The sequence below is a fragment of the Nicotiana tabacum genome, chromosome 5, assembly GCF_000715075.1.
Source record: "Nicotiana tabacum cultivar K326 chromosome 5, ASM71507v2, whole genome shotgun sequence".
Classification (NCBI taxonomy): Eukaryota; Viridiplantae; Streptophyta; class Magnoliopsida; order Solanales; family Solanaceae; genus Nicotiana; species Nicotiana tabacum.
The window spans coordinates 47,263,895-47,288,068 of record NC_134084.1 but is presented as its reverse complement, the minus strand read 5'-3'; the positions used below and the strand labels follow the sequence as shown (position 1 = coordinate 47,288,068).

At 36.3% G+C, this 24,174-nt stretch overlaps 1 protein-coding gene, 1 long non-coding RNA gene and 1 pseudogene across 2 annotated transcripts; all 3 read right to left on the bottom strand.

Moving 5' to 3' along the window:
• Positions 1-1,771: 1,771 nt before the first annotated feature.
• LOC142180771 (putative late blight resistance protein homolog R1A-10) lies at positions 1,772-2,671 on the bottom strand. Its single transcript, XM_075252841.1, has one exon. The coding sequence runs from the start codon at positions 2,669-2,671 to the stop codon at positions 1,772-1,774; it is 900 nt and encodes a 299-aa protein (XP_075108942.1).
• A 1,690-nt stretch (positions 2,672-4,361) lies between these two features.
• LOC107791398 (uncharacterized) lies at positions 4,362-12,844 on the bottom strand. Its single transcript, XR_012709495.1, has 2 exons — positions 11,899-12,844; positions 4,362-4,829 (listed from the first exon to the last, which is right to left on the bottom strand). It is a non-coding gene; the product is annotated as an uncharacterized LOC107791398 (long non-coding RNA).
• Positions 12,845-15,776: 2,932 nt separating this feature from the next.
• LOC107791400 (putative U3 small nucleolar RNA-associated protein 7) lies at positions 15,777-21,311 on the bottom strand (annotated as a pseudogene).
• Between the last annotated feature and the right edge of the window lie 2,863 nt (positions 21,312-24,174).

Here is a 24,174-nt window from a genome sequence, read left to right as displayed (position 1 = left end):
TTTAACTGTTTAAATTGTATACTTGAACGTTTACCTAATTTTACATTGGCTTGTACTGAAGCCTCGATGCTAAAACAAGAATGCCTATTTTTTAACTTAACAATAAAACAATGTAAACGACAAGAAAAGGGGATAAATTTGATCTGAAAAATTACAACAATTGCCTCTTTAAGCAAAGATAGCCATTAGGAAATTGCAAAGCAGTGACTCTCACACCAGCAGTTGTAAGCTTACACACTATTTCAGGTCATAGTAGTTCAAACTAAACATAAAAGGTAATGCATTCCAGCAAATCATTGATCCTATACAAAATATGACACCATCAACACCAGAAGGTTTTCAAACTTCTCGAAGCGACAACAACGACGACAAACCTAGTGTAATCCCACAAGTGAGTGTGGGGAGGGTAGAGCGTACACGGAACCTTACCCCTACCTTGTGAAGATAGAGACAGACCCTTGGCTCAAGGGAAAAAAGTAGTAGTAACAAGCGATAAAGCGAGAAGGTCTTCAATCACCCTGTTCCTGCACTGAAACCATATAAAAAGCTGAGTCATGAGGCTGCCTAGGATAAAATCAAATCAAAGATGCACTGCATATTTTTAGATGTTGAATATAGTTACTAAGTATCTCTTTATTCGTTCACATATGAAGATCAATATTGTCAGTTTGTTCATTTTCTAAGAGTAGAAAATAATAAACAGGATCAAGTATCTTTTTTTCCATGAAATGGTAAAGTATTAGCTGTGTATTAGAAACAAGATCTGTCACATTTGAAGAATAGATTTTAATGTTCAAACAAAATTTTCTCTATTCAGACAACTCTTACCAGTCTTTTCCATACCTTAAACAAACATGAAAGATTAAAGAATACTGGTAGCACTGCATATTTTTCATGCAGAAACCATTAATTCATTCCAAATATCTAGAGGAACAGACCTTATCACATACACTTCATAAGAAAGTTGCAAGTGCAAGGTTAGAGAAATACATGTAAGTATGTAGCTTAAAGAACTAAAGAGACATTGTCCCATGAAGTAATATGCTTGATCAGTTAAATATTCCATTAACAGTTCCACATGAACATATTAAGAATTGGATACCAATAAAGATGATTCTAACATACCTTATTTTTGTGGCTGGATATTTTGAACCTGAAGCTCATACTTTCCCCAGCTTTCTTGCTCTTCTTGAATCTTCTTAGCACTAGTGACGGCGGTAGAGCTGCAATTTTCTATTTGGATCAACTTTAGTGTGGGTATATCTCCAATACTCTGAGGAATCTCCTCCAAGTCCAACCCATACAGGAATAGTTGCTCAAGCATTGGAAAATTATCACTAGCTGCTTCCCACCTTTCCAGTTTATATCCGAAAACAATCTGTAGATATTGTAATCTTTGAAACACAACATCTTCATTTAGTATCCAATTTGTTCCCATGAATCCACAATGTGCTTTGAGCACCTCAAAATTGGGTAAATTAACCAGCATAACCGTATCTTCCCATGGAAAAAAAAAGTAAAATATAATCTCAACTTCTTGAGATTAGGCAGGAAAATATCCACCATTCCCCTGCCTTGGAAGATAAACATGCTTACGGAGCGAAATAATCACTCGTCGTTGATAATCTACGCCTTCTAAGAAATTGGGGACATTCTCATCCATGACAAGCACAACATTTTCAGTTTGAGCTTCTCTTATGCACAGCTGGTGCAGAATCGTGAATTTTACAAGTTTTGATCCTTCCATTAACCCGTCGTTTATCAACCAAAATTAGACTTCTATTAACTCTTCTAGATACTCCTCAGCCACCAACTCTAACCTTTTATCCCTTCTTGCCTTCACGAATTGCTCACCAATCCATAGCCTAATCAACTTTGGAACACTAATCTCTATGTCTTCAGGAAAACCTCCTATATAGAGAAAGCAAGCCTTCAAGTGTTGGGACAAGCGATTGTAGCTCATAGAAAGAATTGTTCGGAATTGTTCAGAAATCGTACCAAAGAATGAGTTCAAATTTTCCTCAACTTTCCTCCAATTATCATGGCTCAGGTCCATCTTTCCAAGAAGTCCAGCAATGACAACGATTGATAGAGGCAATCCTCGACATTGTTGTACGATACGCTTCCCTATTTCTTCTAGTTTAGAAGGATAAGGTTGTTCTTGGAATAGTCTTTCGTTAAATAGATTCCAACTATCATCGAAACTTAGAAAAGACATATTATGAGGAGGAAACTCGGGGCAGCTGGCATAATCAGCAACATATTTGAGCCTAGTGGTTAATATAATCCGGCTTTTATTATACATTCTTCGCATGTGGTCCAAGGCCTCAGTACTCCAAAGATCATCTATGACAACTAGAAATCTCCTACACTTCAAACCTCTATACACAATCTCCGCTAGTTGACCATTGCTCATTTTTATATTGCTTTCATCAGTCCTATCCGAGATGATTGAAGAGACAACATCAAGAAGCACTTGTCTCTCATTGTAGTTTTCAGAGACAGTAACCCATGCACATGTATCAAATCGATGTCGAATTGATGAATCATCATAAACTTTTCTAGCAAGAGTTGACTTAACGATACCGCCCATACCAACAATTGATATGACAATTAGCTCATATGTTTGGGAAGTGAGGCAATCTAATATGGTGTTGAAGTCTTCCTCCATTCCGGCAACAATATTTTCCTCAGCTGCATACCGTCTTGATGAGGAAGAACTTGTTGCTTCTGCAAAAAGCTACTTACCTACCTCATTTTGGCTTTCTTTATTCTTAATTTGATATAGTTTAAGGTCCTTGATTTGCCCTAATTTTGTGTCCTCGAGACAATCCGCCTGATACTAATTCAAATTATACTCATTGTTTCTTGAGATGCAATGGGAATGGAGGCTGCGACCTTGTGGTCCGGCCCTTCTCCGGACTCCGTGCATAGCGGGAGCTTAGTGCACCGGACTGCCCTTTTCTTGGACGAACAAGTTGTAGCCTACACAGGCACACACTATTAACAAACTTGACGGACAGCCAGGTTTATTACAAACAAATTAAAGTTCCTTTCTGGCAATGGTTACACAAAGCTACAAACAACTAAATAAGAAACACTACTACATAAACTCTCCAGAACAGCAGTTGAATATCATGTTCTTAAGCTGGATTAGGAGGATATAGTTACTAAGTAATTTCTTTGTCGGCTTACATATATAAAGATCAATTTTTGCTTGTTTGTTAATATTTAAAGAGTAAGGAATTATAAGTTCTATTCCTCCTCGGATTTTCATTTTTTAGACTGTTAATCCTCCTTTGGTTAGGGTGGTTAAAAATCAACTATTCCAAGACAATTGGCTATTTTACTCAATTACTACTATAATACAATTACTTTTCTTATATCATCATTCTTTCCTAACCCGACCAAAAAAATCTCTTCTAATGCTATGTTGTGCTTGCTCATTTTCACTTAATCTATTATTGTCTACTACTATAACCAATCTTTCTATAATACTATTCTTTGTTATTTATTATGGTTATTAGAAGGTTTACAGCTAACGAGAATTAAGATTGAATTACCAAAAAGGTAAACAACAACTGTAGTAAATCATACTCGGAATTTTCTCAAATGCCAATTAAAAGTTTTTCCATCTTCTTGAGCCAAGGGTCTATCGGAAATAGCCTCTCTACTCCTCCGGAATAGGGATAAGGTCTGTGTACACACTACCCTCTCCAAATCCCACTTGTGGGAATTCACTGGGTTGTTGTTGTTGTCATTAAAAGCTTATTTGTAGCAAATCTTATAGGTGTGTGTGGGGTTTTTTTTTTTTTTTTTTGGGGGGGGGGGGGGGGCGCGGAAAGCATCCAAAAAGTGATTAAAACTACAATGTATCTTAGGGCGTATTTAGGGGGGTTTCATGGGGCACGTGAACTCATGCTCCCCTCCCTGAATTATGTATAGTAATGTTATATTTTTTTTCAGAAATACTTAAATATATGTGTGTGCACTCATGCTCAAAGTATTATATAATGTGATAGTTACTGGGTCTATCTCTCTGAGTGAGGTTGTAAGGTCAAATCCTATATCAATCTTGTTGTTTTTTCTTCTTTTTTTCCCTAGAACTAGACGCCCAGGGAGATGAATATGTCTGGTGTTACTTTTTGCGTATTAATTAAGTATTTTTTTCTTTTATTTCTTTTTTTGTTGATTTATTTTTTCAAAATTTTCACACATTAAAATTCTTATTCTTCTTTTGTCACCGTAAAATCTTATATGATTAAACAAAATATGTATATTAAAACTAGTAAAATTGTATGATGTAGCATATAATCAATGGGTTCGACTGATCCCGACATTTTCAATGTGGATAAGAGATATAGATGCAAGAAAAATATTTTTTTTTTAATTTTAATTTTGAACTTATAATTTGAATGTGTAAAGGGTGCGCTAGTAAGACCTAAAGGTTGAACATGTAGAATTTATATCATGGATCCACCCCTTCTTAATAGTGCATCCATCCTGTCAAAATCCTGGATCTGCCTCTGATCTTAAGATTCTAACTGTAGTCTGTAGATAACAGTTCTCAAAATTTACAAACCTTTTAATAAGAAAAGAAGGTAAAAAGAAAAACGAAAGAACACAGAAAATCACAAGTTCGACTTGAGCCTGGTGGCAATTGACTTGAGCCTTGGGGTTTGCTCCCTGTCAAGGTCTCAAGTTAAACAATTTTTGAAGGTCATCGAACTGGGTAAAACCTGAATTAACCGTGATGCACTTGCGGGAAACTCCTTGCCGAGGGCCTGTGCACCCCAGGATTAGTCGGGGCTCTTAGAGACTCGGACACCCTGTGCAAATCAAAAAGAAAAAAAATCACTAATAATCAAAGTTGGAATATTAACATACTTGATAATCAAAGCTAGATAATTCGAACTTGAAGCCCATAATTTCCCCAGCTTTCTTGCTCTTGCTGAATTTTCTTTGCACTAGTGACTGCTGCAGCGCTGCAACGTTCTATTTGGATCAATTTTAGTATCATTATATCTCCAATGCTCTGAGGAATCTCCTCCAGCTTCCGGAACCCATACAGGAGTAGTTGCTCAAGCATCGAAAAATTATCATTAGTTGCTTCCCACCTTTCCAGACCTCCGTACTGAAGTCGTAGATATTTTAGTTTTTGAAATACAACATCTTCATTTAGTTTCCAATTTGTTCCCTCGAATGCAGAATATGCTTTGAGCACCTCAAGATTGGGTAAATTAGCCAGCACAACCATATCTTCCCATTGTAAAGTAGCATACGACAATTTCAATTGCTTGAGATTAGGAGGGAAAATATCCCGAGAGAGAATCATCAGGTCACTGCCTAAATCTGCTTCTATAGTTAGTGTCTCCAACTCCTGTAGAAGACTGAGAGGATCAAGAATAGCAGGACAGTCAGGGTGTCTAGATTCATCTAAAATCGTTAGCTTATTTAGATAGGGAGTTCTTCTTAGGATTTCCGCCAAATAAGGAGAGGAACATAGCACAAGTGTTTGCAAGTTATTGAGAAACAAAGGTTGTTCTTCAATACTATTATAACTTTCTGTCGCAAGAGAATTAGGCATATGTATTGACCATCTAATATCTAGATGTCTTATCTCTGACATTGTCCAGATCTCTTGTGGGAGATGCAAGTCTTTGCTTGCAAAATTACAAAGAATTATGGTTTGTAGATTCCATAATTTGGCAAGTGAAGGAGCTTCGTCAATGTTTGCAGCAACATATCTCAAATGTATAAGTTTAGGTATTACACATGAGAAATCGCAACGGACATTATATACGTCCAACACCTTAAGCAGCTTGAACTGTGAAACAATGGAAAATCAGAATATTTCGTAAAAATAAATGTCCGGGTCATACTTGTAATGACACTGCTATGCCTTGTAGGGTAAACATGCTTCTCTTTAATATCAAATGGAACAATTACTCGTCGTTGATCATTTATGGCTTCTGAGAACATGGGGACATTTGCATTCATGGCGTGCACAACATTTTCATTGTGAGCTTCTATTATGCACAGCTGACGAAGAAGATCGTGTATTTTGCAAGTTCTCATCCTACCATTAGCCCTTCTTTTACCGGCCAAAATAAGACTTCTATCAATCAAGTCTTGTAGATACTCCTCTGCCACCACTTATAACCTCTTATACCTTCTTGCTTTTATGAACTGCTCAGCTATCCATAGCCTAATCAACTTGGAAACATTAGTCTCCATACCTTCAGGAAAACCTCCAACATAGAGAAAACAAGCCTTCAAATTTTGGGGCAAGTAACTGTAGCTCAATGAAAGAATTGATTGACACTGTTCAGAAACCGTACCAAAGAATGAGTTCAAATTTTCCTCAATTTTCTTCCAATTATCATGGGTCGGGTCCTCTTGCCAAGAATTCCAGCAATGACAACGATCGATAGAGGTAATCCTCGACATTGTTGTATGATATGCTTCCCGATTTGAACAGCATTTCAGTAAACAGATTCCAGCTATCGTCTAAACTTAGAAAAGACATACTATGAGGGGGGAAATCAGGGCTTGCATAATCAGCAACATAGTTAAGGCGAGTTGTTAATAGGATTGTGCTTTTGTTGTTTTCATTTGGAAATAGTCTTTGCATTTGGTCCCATGTGTTGAATTTGACAAAATGTTTGTCCCACATCGGTGGGAAAACAAAAGTTGGGGGATTTCCCCCCCTATAAAAGAAGGCTTAATGTTTAGGATTTAAACACACCTCTCATTTGCCTTCTCATCTGTTTAACGCATTTGTATCTTCTCTCTTTAGTATTATTTCACTTGTATTTTTTGGAGTGAAATAAAATATTGGTTGTGTCCGAGGAGTAGGCAAAATTAGCCGAACCTCGTAAATTCTGGTGTTCTCTTTATTGTTGCTTTATTGTCTTATTTATTATTTGGTGGCTGTCATAATTTTTGGTATAGTAGTTGTGACTTATTCACACTATATACATTTGGCTTCCGCAACAATTGGTATCAGAGCCAAGGTACTGTCTAAGTATGCTCTGTGGTTGCAGCATAGTCTGATCTTCCACATCAGAAAAGATTTATCTTGGTAACTGAGTCAAGGTTCTGTCTGAGTATGCTCTGTGGTTGCAGCTTAGTCTGATCTTCCACACCAGAAAGGAAATAATCTTGATTTGTGTCGTCAGCTATTAAATAATATTTGTGTCAAAGATGGGAGACAATAAACAAGAAGAATCTACATCAAGTGTCAACAATACGTCATCATTGGCATCTTCGCTTATGACAAGAATTGTGTCAAATGCGAAATTTACGGTCGAAATATTTGACGGGTCCGGACATTTTGGGATGTGGCAAGGCGAGGTTCTAGATGTCCTTTTTCAACAAGGGCTAGATCTGACCATTGAAGAAAAGAAACCAGATGTTATTGGAGAAGAAGATTGGAGAATTATCAACCGTGTTGCTTGCGGTACTATTCGATCCTACCTTGCTAGAGAGCAGAAATATCCATACACAAAGGAAACTTCTGCAAGTAAATTATGGAAAGGGCTGGAGGATAAATTTTTGAAGAAAAACAGTCAAAATAAATTGTACATGAAGAAGAGACTGTTTCACTTCACCTATGTTCCTGGTACCACGATGAATGAACATATCACCAGTTTCAATAAGTTGGTCACAGATTTGCAAAATATGGATACAACTTATGATGATGGTGACTTGGCCTTAATGTTGTTGGCGTCACTTCCTGATGAGTACGAGCACCTTGAAACTACTCTACTCCATCGAAATTTCTCTCAGAGAAGTTTGTTCGGCTTTGTACAGCTATGAACAAAGAAAGCGAGAAAAACAGAAGGGCGGAGAAGGAGAAGCACTGTTTGTGAGGGGTCGTCCTCAAAATCAAACGAGGACAAAGAAGGGAAGATCCAAGTCAAGATCCAGACCCAGCAAAGATGAATGTGCCTTTTGTCGAGAAAAGGGGCACTGGAAGAAAGACTGTCCGAAGTTGAAGAATAAGGCCAAACATAACAATGGAAAGGCTATTATGGATTCAAATGTAGCTGATTGTGATGATTCAGACTTCTCATTAGTTACAACAGAGTCATCAACATCATCATACATATGGTTGATAGACTCGGCTTGTAGCTATCATATGTGTCCCAACAGGGACTGGTTCGTGGAATTTCAAGAAGGAGAATATGGAGTCGTCCACACAGCAGATAACAGCCCTCTTACCTCATATGGCATTGGTTCAATACGATTAAGGAACCATGATGGAATGATCAGAACATTAACAGATGTTCGATATGTACCGGATTTGAAGAAGAATCTCATCTCTATGGGAGCCCTGGAATCAAAAGGGTTTAAAATCATTGCAGAAAATGGAGTGATGAGAGTATGTTCCGGTGCACTAGTGGTAATGAAGGCTAATCGGAAGAATAATAATATGTACCGCTATTGTGGCAGTACAGTTATTGGGACAGCGACAGTGACATCCAGTGACGACAAAGAGGCAGAAGCAACCAAGCTATGGCACATGCGCTTGGGACATGCTGGAGGAAAATCCTTGAAAACTCTATCAGATCAAGGATTGTTAAAAGGAGTCAAGGCTTGCAACTTGGAGTTTTGTGAGCATTGTGTTAAAGGGAAACAGACAAGGGTTAAATTTGGTACAGCGATCCATAATACTAAAGGCATTTTGGATTATGTACACTCTGATGTTTGGGGTCCTTCCAAAATACCTTCATTGGGTGGGAAGCACTATTTTGTAACCTTTGTTGATGATTTTTCCCGAAGAGTATGGGTGTATACAATGAAGAGCAAAGATGAAGTGTTGGGAATTTTTCTCAAATGGAAGACGATGGTGGAGAATCAGACAGGCAAGAGGATCAAGTGTATTCGCACAGACAATGGAGGTGAATACAAAAATGATCATTTCAATAAGGTCTGTGAAAATGATGGCATCGTCCGACACTTCACTGTTAGACATACACCACAACAGAATGGAGTGGCAGAACGTATGAACCGGACCTTGCTGGAGAAGGTACGGTGTATGTTGTCCAATGCTGGCTTGGGCAAAGAATTTTGGGCTGAGGCAATTACATATGCATGCCACCTCATTAATCGTCTACCATCTGTTGCTATTGATGGCAAGACACCATTTGAAAAATGGTATGGAAAACCTGCTATAGATTATAACTCTTTGCACGTGTTTGGCTCAACTGCATATTATCATGTGACGGAGTCAAAATTGGATCCAAGGGCAAAGAAGGCTATTTTTATGGGAATTACTTCTGGAGTCAAAGGATATCGCTTATGGTGTCCTATGACAAAGAAAGTAATATTCAGCAGGGATGTTACCTTTGATGAATCTGCTATGGTAAATAAGGTAACAGAAGATACCAAACAAAATGAAGGTGCTTCTAAGCAGGTGGAGTTTGAGGGAAAATTTATTTTTCCTACACAAGAAGCAGAGGAGGAAACAAATGAAGATTATCCTCTAGAAGGAGAGCCAGTAGAGGAGATTCCAACTCAGGAACCTCAACAACAACTTGAATCAATAGCAACCAGCAGGACAAAAAGAACAATAACGAAACCTGTTCGTCTCATAGAGACGGTTGCTTGTGCAACCTCAATTGTAGCTGATGATGTTCCTACTACTTATAAAGACGTTGTCCAAAGTTCAGAAGAAGATAAGTGGAGGATTGCCATGAATGATGAAATACAGTCCCTTCATCAGAATCATACATGGAGATTGGCCAATCTCCCGAAGGGAAAGAAAGCAATTGGGTGCAAATGGGTATTTGCAAAGAAGGAAGGATTTCCTAACCAAGTAGATGTTCGCTACAAAGCAAGATTGGTGGCCAAAGGATATGCTCAAAAGGAGGGAATTGATTACAATGAAGTGTTTTCTCCAGTTGTAAAACATTCCTCCATTAGAATTATGTTGGCTTTGGTAGCACAATTGGATTTGGAACTAGTTCAGATGGATGTAAAAACTGCGTTTTTACATGGAAACTTGGAGGAGGAAATCTACATGACTCAGCCAGAAGGATTCAAAGTTGCTGGAAAAGAAAATATGGTGTGCAAACTTGAAAAATCATTGTACGGATTGAAACAATCTTCTAGACAATGGTACAAGCGATTTGACGAGTTTATGGTGCGGCAAGGGTACAAGAGAAGCAAATACGATCATTGTGTGTATTTGCACAAGCTTAAAGATGGTTCCTTTGTATATCTTCTCTTATATGTTGATGATATGTTGATAGCTTCCAAGAATTTGGAAGAAATTGATAAGTTGAAGATTCAACTGAAGAAGGAGTTCGAGATGAAGGATTTGGGTGAGGCAAAGAAAATTCTTGGCATGGAGATAATTAGAGATAGACGTTCAAAGAAACTCTGTTTATCTCAAAAGGAATATTTGAAGAGAGTACTTCAACGTTTTGGCATAGATGACAAGACTAAGCCAGTTAGTACTCCACTTGCTTCCCATTTTAAGCTAAGTACTACTATGTCGCAAATGGATGAAGTTGAACGAAAGTATATGTCAAAGGTACCATACGCAAATGTTGTTGGTAGCTTGATGTATGCAATGGTTTGCACAAGGCCTGACATTTCACAAGCTGTTGGAGTTATTAGCAGATATATGCACAATCCAGGGAAGGAGCATTGGCAAGCTGTGAAGTGGATTCTACGGTATATTCATAATACTGTAGATGTCGGGTTAGTTTTTGAGCAGGAAGACAATCAGTCTGTAGTTGGATATTGTGACTCAGATTTTGCGGGTGATCTGGACAAACGAAGATCAACTACTGGTTATGTGTTTACTTTTGCAAAGGCACCAGTTAGTTGGAAGTCTACTTTGCAGTCAACAGTTGCTTTGTCTACAACAGAGGCAGAGTACATGGCTATTACAGAGGCTGTGAAAGAGGCAATTTGGCTTTAAGGATTGCTAAAGGAGCTTGGTGTTGAACAAAAAGGTATCACAATTTTTTGTGATAGTCAAAGTGCTATTCAATTAGCGAAGAACCAAGTTTATCATGCAAGGACGAAGCACATTGATGTTCGGTATCATTTTGTACGAGAAATCATAGAAGAAGGTGGAGTCACAGTGAGGAAAATTCATACTACGGAGAATCCTGCTGATATGCTGACAAAGGTGGTGACTGCGATCAAGTTTCAACATTGTTTGGATTTGATCAACATTGTTGAACATTGAAGATTGAAGATGAAGACACAACCAAATTTGTTATTGAGAGAAAATTGAAGATGTGGAATTTTGCCAAGGTGGAGATTTGTTGAATTTGACAAAATGTTTGTCCCACATCGGTGGGAAAACAAAAGTTGGGGGGATTTTCCCCCTATAAAAGAAGGCTTAATGTTTAGGATTTAAACACACCTCTCATTTGCCTTCTCATCTGTTTAAGGCATTTGTATCTTCTCTCTTTAGTATTATTTCACTTGTATTTTTTGGAGTGAAATAAAATAGTGGTTGTGTCCGAGGAGTAGGCAAAATTAGCCGAACCTCGTAAATTCTGGTGTTCTCTTTATTGTTGCTTTATTGTCTTATTTATTATTTGGTGGCTGTCATAATTTTTGGTATAGTAGTTGTGACTTATTCACACTATATACATTTGGCTTCCGCAACACCATGCCTCAATACTCCAAAGATCATCTATGATAATTAGAAATCTCCCACCCTTTTTAGACCTTTATACACAATCTCTGCTAGTTGATTTGTGCTCATTGTTTCATAGCTTTCATCAGTTCTATCCCGACTTATTGAAATAATATCTAGTAGCACTTGTCTCTCATTGTAGTTCTCTGAGACTGTGACCCATGCATGTGTATCAAATCAATATCGAATAGATGAATCATTATAAGCTTTTCTAGCAAGAGTTTTCTTACCTATACCGCGCATACCAACAACTGGTATGCAGTTAGCTCATGTGTTTGTGCGGTGAGGCGATCTAGTATGGTGTTGAAGTCATCCTCCATTCCAACAACAGTATTTTGCTCAATTGCATACCTTCTTGATGGGGAAGAAGTTGTGCTAATTCTGCAGATTTGCTTCCATGTTTGTTAAACTCGATCTGTATCACTTCTTCCTTGAGAGAATCAACTTCTTTTTCGACTTCTTGCAATTCTTCATTGAAGGCTTTACAAGCCCTTTCTCGGTCATCTCCGCAATCTGCTACAATGACACTTCTTAGTCTTGAATCAACTCTATATTCTACTTTGTAGACTACATCTCTGATTCTCTTTTCCAAACCCATTAGAGTTTCAATATCTTTGGCTTCCTCTGTAGCCTCCTCAAGGAAAACTTGCAGAGCAGAAAGACTTTGATAAGTGGATTCAACATGTTGTTGTGGTATACAGCTTCCACAAACCAAACGTTGGTTAGGCTGCAGGAGTTGCTGCAGTGTATGCATAAGTGAAGAAAGAGCTGCATAAGCCATTCTTCTTCTCTGAGTTTGAGAGCCTAAATTTGTTTGGTGTATTGTATGAGTAATGGACTAATGATTGTTGCAGTTTTGCTGGAATGCCTAAAGACAGAGCTGTGCAGATCTAATCCTATGTTGCGCGGACCAAAATGTTGTCGCGCCCGTGTTGGATCCTGAAAATACACTACTTTTGGACATTTTCGGAGAGTCCGAGCAACATAGATCTAATCCCTGCTTCAGTAGCTTAGTTATTAGGCCTTAGGCCATCTCCAACTCTAACACCAAATTTCACACCAAATTTTCACGCCAAAATGGTGTAACACCAAATTTACTCCAACCATTACACCATTTTTTACACCAAATCTTCTCTCTCTTCTATATTATATTATTATCTTCTATTTACTTTTCATTTTTTATTCCTTCAAACTAATACTATCTTTTTTCTTTTTTCCATATTCATTATATATAATTCACATTTACCACTTATAGCATCATGTATTACAAAATTATATTAAAGGACAAATCAACTAAAAGTGAAATCATTGATAAAAGATAATTAAATAAATATTACATCATAGTCAAATTTAATTTAAGTACCACATAAATATTTAACTTTCGCCTCTATTCTCCCATAAATGCTCGATTAATGCATTACGAAGTGCGAAATGCACATCTTTTTCCTTAATTTTTTGTGTCGAGCTAAAAATTGTTCAAATTGGTGATCTTCATCTACTACCATTTCTACCGTAGGAGCTGGACATTCACGTGCATTTTCAATTGGTGCATTAAGATCACGTTCGTCCTCAATTATCATGTTGTGCAGTATAATACATGTGTGCACTAAACTTATGTTTTATGTTTTTAATGTAATTTCAATTTTAATGTATCCTCCTTTTATGTACTTTAATTATAATGTATTTTTATTTTATGTATTGTTAATTTTGTTTTTTTAAATTTTAGTTTTCACTTTTCAATTCAGCAACATTAGATATCTTACATTTGCATTTTTTATTTTTAAATAATGGTTATATCTCTTTTTATACAATTATAATAATAATAAAATTAACTTATAATTTTATATAAATATAATATATATACAAAAATTAATATATCAAAAAATCGGATATAAAATTAAAATTATAAAGATCTTAATATAAAAATTAATTATATACACAATATATGATAAATTAAAAGTCCAAAAAATAAAAAGATTGAATAAAATAATAATAAATCAAATTTGGAGTTATGAATAGATGCTCTATAATGGTGCAAGATTTAGTGTTGCATTAGAGCAAAAAAAAATATATTTTTTTACACCAAATTTGGATTTGGTGCAAGAAATGGTGCAGTCGGAGATTGTCTCAAAGTTCTGTCCAAACAGGTGTAAGAACTATTTATTTACACCTTTTTTTCTAAATGGGGGAACAAGGCGTAGGACACTCCCTTTTGTCATTTTCTTTAATAAAGTTGATGGATTGCCAATTGGTCTGTTGGCAAATGACCACACAATCCAAGTCCACTTTGCACTACACCAGAAACAAGAAAATCAAATTGTTTCACTTAACTCACTAGTTAATCTAACTATTAAAAGTAGGTTGAGAAGATTAAGCCCCCATTTCGCCGTAGATTTTGCCAAATTTTTCCAAATAAAATTTGGCAAAATATGTTTGTTTATAGATTTTATCCATGTTTTGGCAGATTTTGGAAACAAAATTTTCAAATCCCAAAACTAGCTCTAGACCTATTTTTGGCCCAAAATACCACTGTTTGATTTGTGTAAAAATAGCACGGTCTAGCCAGTTTTCGGGCTGCTTTCAAGGACTCCTGAGTTGGTGATTTGTCACCAGGCAGCACATTACACATTAGCAGATGGATGCTATAAATTCCTCCGAAAAATCATAAAATACTGTGCGGCCATACAATATACTCTAAATTCTCGTTGTCGAGGGAAGTGAATCAACAAATGCATGCAAGGAGGGATGTAATTCAGGAGGTGTAGTTCATCTAAACATTCATCTATAACAAGAACAATAGATGCAGACATTCTGGAATCAGAAACTGGAAAAAAACCAGGTCTCTTGTTTCCAGTTTTTTTTCTTAATCAACCATAGGTGATGACAGTTCTGGCAAATTTCAAGGAAGCATGGCTCGCTTGTTAGGCTTTATGTATTTTCTTTTCTATGACCCACATAGGCACGGTGACCCTACCCTATAAAGTGAAACAACAGAAAAGCAGTAATAATATACTGGAGTTCGGTGCACCTGTGTATGAACTTCTAGCATATTATGCTGGACTAATATACTTTGCTGGCTCCAGTATAATATACTGGAGACTGGAGCACCGATGCTCCAAACTCCAGAACTCCAGTATATTATGCTAGAGTATTTTTCCGGATTTTGAACAGTGTTTTCGTTCAGATTTATCTTTACATGAAAAGTGGCTAAATTTCGATTATTTTTTAAACTAGGCTATTTTTGAACGACCACTTGTAAATCTGGCTATTTTTGAATTTCTCCCTTGATTTTTTTAACAATTTTAAAAATTACCCCAAACTTTTGTATTTTATAAAAAATTACACCATCTATTATGATCCAACTAACCACTAGCTAATTACTATCATTTTCTTTTGGACCGATGGATCTTATAATATTATTGCAATTTGACGAATTAAAGTGGCTAGTAATTGTGTTATTAACAGTTTATATTAAAATATGAGGTTATAGTTTTAGGATATTGTATTATGTAGTTCATTATAAAAATGATAATTTTGTGCCAAACTTATCTATGTTAAGGACTATGGTTGTGATGATAGTAATGAATATGATCGATGAAGGTTTTGCATATACAGGATTATCAAGTTTACTTGTTTGGTATTGTTAGATATTTTTGATAGTTTTTAGAACTTTATGGATATAAATCACATTTCATATCTATAGTATATGAGATGCAAGTCTTAACAATGTCTTATTCAACCTTTGGTCCTCTCATCTGCTTTCTTTTTAACTAACAGGATCCTGGCTGCAGCCAGCAGTAAAGTAACAGAAATTGCACCTGTTCGACTGTAGAATATTTACTGAATACAACTTGTGCACTAGCCTCAAAACATATCAGTGCAAGTTCAAAATGAAAGAGAAACAGATGGGAAAAAGTAGAACAAAGATTATGAATGCCTATACATAGCAGGAAAGTAGTCAAGGCTATGATAAATTAATTATACATGGCCTAGTTTACAGATTTTACATTGGCCTGTAATTTCAAGCTGGAAAACCCATGTTTAAACAAGAATGCCTACATTTTTAATCTAACAACAAAACAATGTAAACAGCGAGAAAAGGGGATAAACTTGATCTGAAGAATTACAACACTTGCCTTTTCAATTTCTATAACCATCTCCCTCAAGGGAAGTGAATAGGGAGAGAAAACAAAAAGAATGAAATGCAAATGCAAGTTAAGGGCAAGAAAGATAAGTTCAGTAGACGTAACTGATCATGCTACTGCTTTCTTCCTAACGAAACGCTCTAAAGATTTTGGAAGCTGAGTTTCCTCAGTGAGTTTCTTTTCTTGGAGAATTCAGTCATCTGTTGCTCCAGGAACGGCTTCTTAGCTTTCTCGACAGCTTCTTGCTTCTTCTTTGCAATCTTACTCGGCTTGCTTCTACCTTTTGTTTTCTTCTTCATAGGTATACTTTTAGCTTCCTCAATAGCAGCTTCCATTTCAGCTTCTTTATCCTCCTTTGTTGGCTGTTCCTTCTTTCTAGTTGACCTCACTGTACCAATCCTTGTAGGATCTAACATGATAGTCTCTGGAGGAAGCTTGTCAAGAAGAGATCGGACTTCCTTCTCTCTCCTTTGTTTAGATGTTTCGAATGGATTTGCCACCCAAGAATCGAAGTTGGGTTCTCCGGATCCTGGAATTAAGATAGAAGACCAACCCATAGAATGCCCTATGCCTAGAACGTCTTCATATGGTCTGAATGCCACCTTCTTTACTTGGTATCCTTTCGCAATAGAATGATTCATATAACGGCTATAATTCTGAGATCCAGAAAGATCTCCAAAAACTTGTACGAAAGATCCGGTTGCAGCAGCAAGTAAACCTTTTTGACTAAAATCCAAGGCCTTGCAATGTCCTGGTAAGGTTTGGAGAACCTCAAACTTCCTCAAATCCCAAATCTTTATTTTCCTCTCCATACCAGCGGTTGCCATTAGATGGCCGTTAGAATGGAATGCAAGAGCAGTGACTGGTCCAGGATGACAGAGCATTTTCACTAGGGGAGCAGCGCTTGCAGGCTTCCACATGCTAACTGTTCCACCAGAATGGCTGCTGACTGTTCCACCAGAATGGCCGACAGCAACCACACCGTACGGCCCAGGCCAGTTCGAAGATTACCTACCATCTGTCCAGTAGTAACATCCTGATAATGGAGCTGACCAAATTTGTTTATAGAAGCCAAAAGGAAGTGATTCCTTAAGAACTGAAGCTTTAGCACAGCACCATGTTCCTGGAGTTTTAAGGAAAGAGCATAAGTGAGCACCATTTTTACTTAATAATTGGCTAAAAACCTATGAATCGGGAAATGCAAAACAGATGAGCATGCATTTGTTTCAACAATAACATCCCAAAATAGCAATCGACCACATGGAATCCATAAATATTTATTTTCTGGGGCAGTCAATTATAAAAGACTAAACGGGTCAAACTAACCTTCAGGCAGTGGAGCTCTGTGCCATCTCTATTGTATATATATGGGTACCTGTGACATGCCAGATATTTAAATTTAGAAACGAAATCTGTCAAATTTGTGATGGACATGGGAATGAAAGAATGGTGATTGGTGAGATGTGGAATATAATTAAAAGAACATGCACAAAATTGCTGATAAAAGTATTGAGCTTCACATAGGATCCAGCAGTAAAATCCAAGCTGACGGAAAGAGAAGAAAATGCTAGAACAAGTTCATCCGCAAGTTCATCCAAGTTGACTGAGATCTATGTGAACTTTTAAGAAGAGCATAGGAACTTATATAATCTTTATACCCTGTGAAACATAACCAAAGGATGAGAGTTCCTTTGCAACCCATCTTATAACACATTACAATCAAGAAATTTGGACATAAAACGTGTCTTCTTTTGAGCAGCAGCAAAAAATTGTTCATTATGCAAGAATACTACATCACGCACCGTTTCCCTGACCTGGAATAGAAGCAGAAGCTATAAGTACACCTGAGCCTCAAAAAGTGGTAAGGAACTCCTTAATGCAAATGTAGTACAAGACTTTATTTCAACGATGTGTTATAAGATAAAATGATGCTGGCACTTATTCATTTGATAAATTAAGTGATGTATGTGATACAATTAATGATACCAAGTTGTCTAATTCTTCAAGCTAAGATTACTCCATACTAAACGGATTATTATATGTTACAGCCGATGGGAGCCTTGAAAACCCTAGAAGTAATTTGACACCTTACGAACCATAACAATACATCTATATGCTTGGTTTATATAATCTTTTACGAGAACAAATCAAACAGCAATAAGTACCTGCAGTTCTTTAACGAGTTTCATGTTTTTCATATCTACAATAGCAAGGTGACCTTTGCGTCCAGCTGCAGCCATGTAGCGACCGCTAGGGGTGAATTCAAGAGTGTAAGGACCAAAATCTGCAAAATACAAGTCAACAACTTTTGTGAAACTAACTTTAGTGCGGAAGCACATATGCTTCAGACCAAATATTTCACAATTATTTTTGAAATTCTCCAATAAAGCAAAATAACAAAGGTTTTGATCTCCACAGCTTCCATTAGTGAGGCTTTTACCAAGATTCAAAAAATTATCTGAGCAAAAATCAAATTTAACAGATGAGTAATGACTAAATCCAGTTTCAGTTGCTAGGGAAGAATCACACTACGTTCCACTACTTTGCTTGCAGGTTAAATGGATAAACATGTTGGACATGCCCAAAATCAAATGAAAAGGAAACAAAGACCAACAACTCTGCAGCTTTTTCAGTATTTATATAAGCAAAATCTTCCAAAGGATTAACCTGGTAAGACAATATCATGTTGTTTCCTAGAGCTCAAAATGTCAACTTCACGGGCAATTGCCTCTTGCTTTATTCTCCATGTCTTCTCAATACCTTTATCATCAACCTCTAGATAGCCACCCTCACTTGGCATAAGCCACTGACAAAAGCAGAACAGTCAGAGATTCAAGCAAATCTTGATCCCCGGCATAAAAGGGTATGCAATCGACAAAATCAACTTCAAGAGGTTAACAGAGACAACTTGATACATGCAATTTAACCTAGGATTTCTGCAGCTGAGTTTAATGGGAAAAAAATATACTGTAGACGCCTAGAAATTTAAGCTAAACTATCTAAACACAGGCTAGACACCTTCTCAGCCTTCGCAGCAGCTGTTGCAGATTTTCCATACAACTATTCTCTCACAGCAAGCTGACCCTTTAATTTTTTGTCCTTCAATGCCTGCAAAGTATTAAAAACAGCTCTTTAACATATGATTATCAAAGGAAATGAAAAACTAACCAGAACCAGAGTTAAGTGAAAAGCACGTTTAGAAGTCTTAACAAACTTCAGTACCTCCAAATTTGCTCCTTCACCTCTAAGGTATTTCTTTACTTTCATATCCGTCTCTTCAGAAATGACCTGCCAATCAAGATATCAAAAAGAATCACAAGGCAGTAGAGTAAGAAAAAGAGAGCAATTGGTCAAGTTCTAATCTTTTTATTCATATTGATGTTTGGTACTTCTACTCAAGAAATATTGTGTCTAATAATCAATTTTAATCCTTTTGATCCTATGACTATTTGGTTCCAAACACACAGAAAACACGCATTCCCATTTCTTCGGGACAGAATAATACCCCTCCCCAGCCTGCCCCGCCCCACCTTCTCTTTTCACTAGGTTAAACATTTCTGGATATTCTAAAGTTTCAACATGTCATAGCTTAAGTTTCTAACACTAAGATCTCATATTATTGTAAAGGAAGCAAAGCCCATAAAAATGCTTAACAGTAACACACAACAAGATTCCTCTTCTCAATATAAGAATAAAGCAAACAATCCTACTTGGTGTTGATAATAATCATGATTGCCATACGGATCCTGTAGTTTAACCCAACTCAACCAAAACTTAAAGAGTATAGGATAGTGGCAAAACACGAATGCCAGTAAGTAACAGAAACTTCAAAATTGGCCTGTTTCATTTAGATTCTGAAATTGATTCTGATTCAAATAATTTGGAAAATTAATCAGTTCAAACAAAAGTCATTATTTGCTAAAAGCTGATTATTTTCACACAAAAGCAAATACTGATTCTAATGAAGAAACTCATTCCACCACTTATAACATTTAAATCAGATAAAGAAAATCCAAAAATAAAATACAGGGAATGAAGCATCTCGAGTGTGTGGAATGCAAGCAAAAATACAACATTACAGTCACATTTACACAAAAATAATCAGTCACATTTACACATCAACCCGCTTAAATAAGAAATGCGCCAGCTAATAATCAGTCACATTTACACAAAAATAACTTTCTTCTTATTCAATACATCTAATTGATACATAAAGATGCAAAATTTCTAATTTTGAGTGGCCAAGAACAGTAGTATTGACACACAGTCTCATTTTCTGTTGGTAGTAGGTTTTTATGACTAACCGTTAGTTTTCTTTCATACTTGATCACCTTACTGTCTTGTTGTTTTTTTCTGCTTTTATATGGCTTTTTGGTAATGTCTATATTTTCTTTAATGTAGTGCTTATGCTTTCCTGAGCCGAGGATCTATTGGAAACAGCCTCTCTATCCTCACAAGGTAGGGGTAACATATGCGTACACACTACCCTCCCCAAACCCCACACTTGGGATAATACTGGGTATGTTGTTGTTGTTGTTACTGGCCAAGAACAAATCACTTCTTAATTAAAAACAACAACTTTTTCCCGCTACCCTTTACCCCATTTTGTCTGTAAATTCGGAAAGTAACAACTTTTTTTGTTTGTGAAATACATCTAATTAATACATAAAGATGCAGTACTTCTAATAGTGAGTAGCCAACAACAAAGTTTCGCAATTCCTGACTTCAAAAGGCAACCTTATCAGCTACCCTTTATGCCATTTTGTATGTAATTTGAAAAGTAATATAAAAACCCACCTCAACAGGATCACTAAAATAAATTTTATACCAGCTAATAATCAAGTCACAACAACAACAACTATGTCTCAGTCTAGAGCCGGAGCCAAGATTTCAACTTTATGGGTCTAAATTTTAGAACGACAACTTCAAATGCTAATAATTGAGTTCTAATTTTTAATATTAGTACATAATTAACAAATTCCTTAACACAAATACATTGTTCAAGCAAAATCTATTGGATTCGGCTAAACCCTTACCAAGCTTCTAGCTCGGCCCCTGCACTCAGTCCCAAACAAGTGGAGATCAGCTAGCTATATGAATCCTCACTTCTCCATTCAACTTGTGTAGCTAATAAATTAACTTTCTTCTTATTCAATACATCTAATTTATACATAATATGCAAAATTTCTAATAGTGAGTGACCAAGAACAAATTTTTCTCAATTCATGATTCAAAATAGCAACTTTTTTAGCTACCCTTTACACCATTTTGTATGTAAATTTGAAAAAGTAATTTAAAAACTCACCTCATCAGTAGCAGTCTTACTTTTTCTTGGAATTATTTTCTCCATTTTTACCACCATTTTGTCGCTTGAAATTTTTTTCCAAAGCTTTATAAATACTAATAAATATCTAAAGACTAATAAAGGGAAAATAAATTAGGTGGAGAAACTGGGAAGTTTATGGTGGTGCTCCGCCGTCGAGGGTTCGCCGGAAATTGGGGATGGCGCAAAAGGGTTTAGGGGTTTAGAAGTGCTGGTTAGGAAAATATAACAATTCTCAAAATTAATAGGCAATTGGAGTTAAAAAAGAAACTCAAAAGCATAACCAATTCAATTCCATAATATTGCAAAGAGATCCCTTGAACGCCTACAGAAAGGACAAAAGGCGTCCCATTTTGTAAATTAAAGGATTATATCTATTAATACAAGAAGAACAAAAATAGAGCACTTTTCCCAAACTTAAAGAGCGTTTGGTTTAAAACTCCATAATTTTTACAGGACCTTTGACAATTAAATCTGTGTTCCCGTTTCGAGTGCTGAGTATTTCTTAATGTTAGAAAAAGGTTTTTGTTTTTGCAATGAGAGCATGAGAGTTAAAAACGTAGAACCTATATATATATATATATGAGGGACTTGACAAGATAACGTGACATCTCTTATAGTATAGGAATCTTATTTATCTGTTTTCTTATTTTTTTGACATTCTTCTTTCATTTTAACCATTTATCTTATTTTAAAAATTCACACCATCCCGTTATGTGCTAAGAGAAAACCAAAATTCATGTCTTTTAACCTTCTTAATTCACTTCTTTCTCTTCTTCTTTAAGAGTCATTTAACTTAATTAACCTCCCCCTTCCTTTTCTTCCTCTCATATGCCCGTTACCACATGTTACTTCCCTTTCCATCCATACAGCCTACCCTTCTATTATTCATACCATCACCGTTTTAATATGGAGAATATAAAATCCTTTTGTAATCATTTTTCTGTTTTTCGTTCTATATCTTTTTTCAGTTTTCCGTTTTGCCTAGAGAATTGTTACTTTGAATGAAATTTTATTTACCAGTTTCGTAGCTTTTTACAGTTTTATTACCTAAAATATTCTCACTTTGGCTTCATTCTATTTACCATGTTCTTTATCTTCTTACAGTTTTTTGTCTACAACATTTTTTCTTTGGATATAACTCTATTGATCCTTTTTTTTTCTTCTTCTAATTCCATTAATATGTTCTTTATATTACTTTGATTTGGTGGATGTAGTTTTATTTGTCCTTTTTTTTATTTCCTGGAAATTCATTATGTGTTGTTTTTGGCTGATAATTATCTTCTTTTTTTGTCAGAAAGATAATATATATTACTAGTGAATACGTACAGAGAGTCGGGGCCTAACTGGCTCCCTATTACAAGCCGTAGTGCTAGATTCAAGCCATAAGCTACTACTACTATTTACAGTTGTCGTGGTCATCCTATTGGAATTATCATCATGACAACTAATTACATCATAGGATAGTTGAGCCATGTTGCCACTATCATTATGCCAAGAATTTTGCTGGCCTGATTGACTCTGATCCATACAGGCTTTGTCTCTTTCAAAAACTGATGCAACAAAAATGGGAACAGCTTCAAACACTCTTGGCAACCATGCATCTCCAAAATTGTGGCCTACTTTAGCTAGTTGGTCTGCTACCATATTTTGCACTCACACATGTTTAACTGCTGGGTTACCTAGTACGCCCAGATAGTACCTGCAATCAGCAATTAAGTTAGAGAGGTCAAAAATTTTAGTATGAAATAGTAATATAATATCCTTTTCATCCACCTCCACCTCAAAAGGTGTGATATTTCTTTCATATGCATATCTCAAACCCTGCATCAAAGCATAAAGTTTTGAAAAAATGGCAGATTTACATGGAGCAACTCCTGCAAAGCCCAAAATCCATTCAGCTTTAGAATTCCTAATGATCCCTCATATACCCGCCTTAGTAGGTGAATAAGCCCCATCTGTATTAAGCTTGTAGAAATGTGCATTAAGAGGATTCCACTTGATGTCCTTGTGCAGTTTGGTTGTGCAATTAGTCTTATGTGAATAGGTTGTTAAAAAAGAATATTCAGTTGCTTATTGAGTAACTGTTTTTAGATGGATACTATCCCTAATCTTATTGTGAATGTTTTTATTACGAGTAATCCAAATGTTCCATAAGCTAAGTGGTAAGTACGTGTTAGGGTTAATATTAAAAGGAAAATGGAAGTTCCTATAATTAATAAGATTACGAACCCAGGTATGTGTGCATGTGGAGTTCGTAATGTGACGAATAAGTTGCGTCACTCCTAAGTCATTCCAGAATCTGCTAGCATTCTCACACTCCAGGAAGATGTGTTTAATTGATTCATCGTCCTTTTGACAATAAAAACAAGTAGCATCCGGAATGATGGTAGTTTTTTTTAAATAAAGCCCCGTTGGTAGTCGGTGATGGCATAAGAGCCAAATAAAACTCTTAATTTTTGGATGGATAGGGAGCTTCCAAATCCATGAAAAGTTTGTTAATTCATTTGTAGGTTGTTGAGCTCCCAACTCAAGAATATTATACATAGAATGCACAATGAAATTTCTCCTTTGCGTTAAACCCCAGTAAATACAATCCCCATGATTTTTCATTTGTGAAACATACGTAGCATTGATCATGCGAGTAATACTTTGTCCCAAATCAAAATTAATTAGTCTCGTATTCCAACCTGTGGTTCTAAGTAATTGAGAAACTGTTAAATTGTTTTGGTCCAACGTTAACGGTCCGTAAATCATCGAACGTAGTGTTGTGCCTGGCCGTAACCAAGGATCATTCCAAACACTAATATGTTACCCTCTCCTATCCTCCATTAAAGTCCTAATTGGCAATGCTGCCAGCCTTCCAAAACGTTATCCCATGTATGTGAATTATTAGTAACATTGCGTTTATGGAGGTATTTGTTATGAGAATCCTTGACCACATAGCTTGTGGTGATTGAAAAATTCGCCAAGCAAGGCCCGCTAATAAAGCTTTATTCTTTTGCTCTAATTTTTGAATTCCCAGCCCCCCTTTATCT

Bases quoted from the DNA above. Each gene is read 5' to 3' on its own strand.
- LOC142180771 (XM_075252841.1), bottom strand. From the start codon at position 2,671: ATGGAGGAAGACTTCAACACCATATTAGATTGCCTCACTTCCCAAACA.